This window comes from Cucurbita maxima, unplaced genomic scaffold (assembly GCF_002738345.1).
Source record: "Cucurbita maxima cultivar Rimu unplaced genomic scaffold, Cmax_1.0 Cma_Scf00031, whole genome shotgun sequence".
Classification (NCBI taxonomy): Eukaryota; Viridiplantae; Streptophyta; class Magnoliopsida; order Cucurbitales; family Cucurbitaceae; genus Cucurbita; species Cucurbita maxima.
Window position 1 is genome coordinate 2,633,977 of NW_019272047.1, and position 3,339 is coordinate 2,637,315.

The 3,339-nt window shown below is 30.0% G+C and overlaps 1 protein-coding gene across 1 annotated transcript; it reads right to left on the reverse strand.

Annotated features, from left to right (window-relative positions):
- Positions 1–553: 553 nt before the first annotated feature.
- LOC111466512 (aspartic proteinase CDR1-like) lies at positions 554–1,874 on the reverse strand. The gene is made up of 2 exons (XM_023111186.1): positions 1,380–1,874; positions 554–1,150 (listed from the first exon to the last, which is right to left on the reverse strand). The coding sequence occupies exons 1-2, from the start codon at positions 1,845–1,847 to the stop codon at positions 554–556; spliced, it is 1,065 nt and encodes a 354-aa protein (XP_022966954.1). The 5' UTR covers positions 1,848–1,874.
- Between the last annotated feature and the right edge of the window lie 1,465 nt (positions 1,875–3,339).

Consider the following 3,339-nt stretch of genomic DNA (forward strand, 5'->3'; position numbering starts at 1 on the left):
CTTCCATGTATGATCAACATGAATGAAGCATTCGAGTCTTCCGGCTCTCGTGGCTGCACGGGCCACAATAACCGGTCCATTGGACATATGATTTGGGTTCGTAAACTAAAAATTAAATTATTTTTCATAACATCAAATCAACTCAACTCAACGTACAATCATTAACTTGCATATTTTGTTCGGCATATTTTGTTCTCCTTTCAAATTTATTTTGAGCTTCTGCCTTATAGGACTTTATCAAATCAACATGGATTTATCTAAATTATCTTTAAACTACATGTTTGGCGACGTATCAACAAATTAGCCCTAGGAAGGTATTGAAATAATAGAATAAGATTTTTGAGAGAATTGAATTAATTATATTATTTTATCATTTAAATAAAAATAATTAATAATTAATGTCTAGAAAATTACTAAAAAAAAAATATTGAGTAAAATAGAATATAGTTATGTATATATTAATGAATGTTTTCCAAATTTTATAAATAAAACAAACATACAAAAGTAATAATAGTTATAAAATAGTGTATTGTTTTTATAGGCTTAAAAAATTTCAACCAATTTTGGTGCAGTCAGTGGGCTTAAATGACACCGTCATATTGTCAATATCATACCCAACCAAAAAATTTGCCATCATACTGTTCCCGATGAGTGCGCTATCGTCGTCAACGCCCATCGCGGCGAAGCAAAAGGACCCATCCGGCATTTGATTGAATGTCTGAATCGTACTCAATGGCAGATCCACGCCACCGTCGAAGTGCAGAGTCATCACCAAATCACCCAAATTATCTTTATAGCAAAGAGTATCGCCAATGGGCTCCGACGGGATCTGCCGCCGAACTTCGGCAGCCAATCTTTCGTACAATTCTTTGGGGAGGAGAGTTGGGGGTGTGCCGGTATCGAGAACCGTGTTCCCCTGAGCAGGAGGTCCCGATGTACTGTACGGAATAAGGGTATTTCCGACGGAGATTCCCGTGAGGGTGAGAGAATAATATGTTGGGTCAGATATTTGAACAAGTTGGGCTGTGATGACTCCGGGTCCTTTAACTTCAGAACCCGACCCAATAGAGATGCTGCTTGAGATTGTCGGGTCGGTGTTGGTTGGCATCAGACAAAGGGAGAACTTTCTACCACCGATCGATGGACCTATCTGTGAATATGAATTTACATGTTTTGAACTTGAATAGGAATATAATTAAACCGTTTGTTTCAATATTTAATGCAAATCAATTGATGTATTTGTAAAAGTAAAGAGATTAAATAATACAATTATATAAATATATTATTATTATTTTTTATAGATACCATTTTCATAAACTAATAATGTTTTTAAAAATAATAATAATAATTGAAAGAGATAAGATATATATATATATTACCTGAGAAACGAAGGAAATCGCTCCTCTTCCCAATCCGATCAATCCCATTTCATTTGGATTAAACGTTCCAGAATTATTATGTCCGCAACCAAACACCACACCCTGAAACAGCTTCATTGCTCCAGACCTTGAAGTTACAGCCATTTGTTCAGTTGCCAATTCTCCCTGCGTCAATCCGCTTCCATACCCATAGTTGTACTTACACGTGTCGGTGCCGGAGCATGCTGCACCGGACCCCGTTAAATGGCACTGCGGCAACTCACAAGAAAGGGTTTGAAAAGTTGACGATTTCGAAGGGTCGTATATGGGATTCGTTTGTCGGTAACAGTTCGCACATGGAAGACACTGAGTCCAAAATAGATCGCTGCCAGTGTCGAGGATTGCATGCACCTCCGTCGGCGGCGTTCCAACGGCGATTTTGATTATAAATTGGCTGGCTTCCGGCCAAATTTGTGATTGGGCTGCCATCGGTGAAACGTTGTCGAGTGAAACACGGCGGCGGATGAGTTCCAGCTTGAGGCCACCACCTTTGGCAGCGGTGGACTCGACGATGGAAAGTAGTGCGAGAATGAGAAATATGAGAGGCGCCATGAGAGATGAAGAAATAATTGCATGAATTTTAAATTTCTTTATTTTATTTATACGCCTAAGAGAGATAATGAGGTGGCAATTGAAATTATTACGTAGAAGTAAACTAGGAAAGGATGGTTGTGTTTTGGTAACGTTACTGTTTTTTGGTATATAAATAGAATGTTATTTCTTTCTATTTACTGATATACTATTAAATTTTCATATTTCCGACTATTTATTGCCATTTCCACACACAATAATATATATTATTAAATGTAAATAAAAATATTTAATTATAAATATATTTATCCTTCTTTTCGACTAAATGAATTAAATAAAACTATATAAAATATATTGAACTTAGATGGAATAACCCTAAATAAACCACAAATTTGGAAATAAATCTTGAAAGAAATTTTGAAAATATTTAAATTAAATACTTGAAAATACTCGACCTAGTCAAACTTTTTCCATGTATATATGGTAATTAATTAATTATTCTTTATTATTATTAATTTTAATTTTAATTTTATAAAGGAAAATACTTTAATGAACTGTGAAGAAAAACGTAAAATAAGAGAATAGAATATGGGTATGTCAATAGCAAACGTTAATATTATTGGAAAAACGTTTTAAAATTATAATAAACAATAATGAATTAAATTTAAGAAAAAACAGTATTTGATTACAAATAAATGTAAGATTTTAAAAATATATTCTTTTATTTAATTTAACTAATTAAATAAATTTAAGGTTTTTCTTAATTGTACACATATTTATTTTATTAATTATAAATTAAATTTTGATGTGTAAAAAAAATTAATTATCAGAATATTTATAATTCTAGTTTAATAATTATCTTGGAATAAATTAATTAAAATTATATAAACTTTTAAATTTAACTTATATATGGTAATTAATTAATTAATATTTATTATTATTAATTATAACTTTAAATTTATATAAAGGAAAATACTTTAATAAATCGTCCACCAAATAAAATAAAATAAAATAAAAGAACCATCTTAATAGTGAACTTTAGTACTATTGGAAAAAGTTCCAAAATTATGATAAATAATAATGAAAGCTATATTTTTAATTTTTAAATTTTAAACAAAAATGGACTTTTTAAAACTGTTCAAAATTATTATTTAATTTTATATTTCATAAAAATCTATTTAGTGATATTAAATAAATAAATAAAAAATGGAATCACTCCAAAATATTTCTCAAATTTACTTAATTTAATATATTTTTTTTAAAGAACGGTAGTTCAAATTTTCATGTTCCACCTTTGTTGTCGTGGAGACTTTTTTTTTTTTTTTTTTTTTTTTTTTTTTTTTTTTTTTTTTTTTTTTTTTTTTTTTTTTTTTTTTTTTTTTTTTTTTTT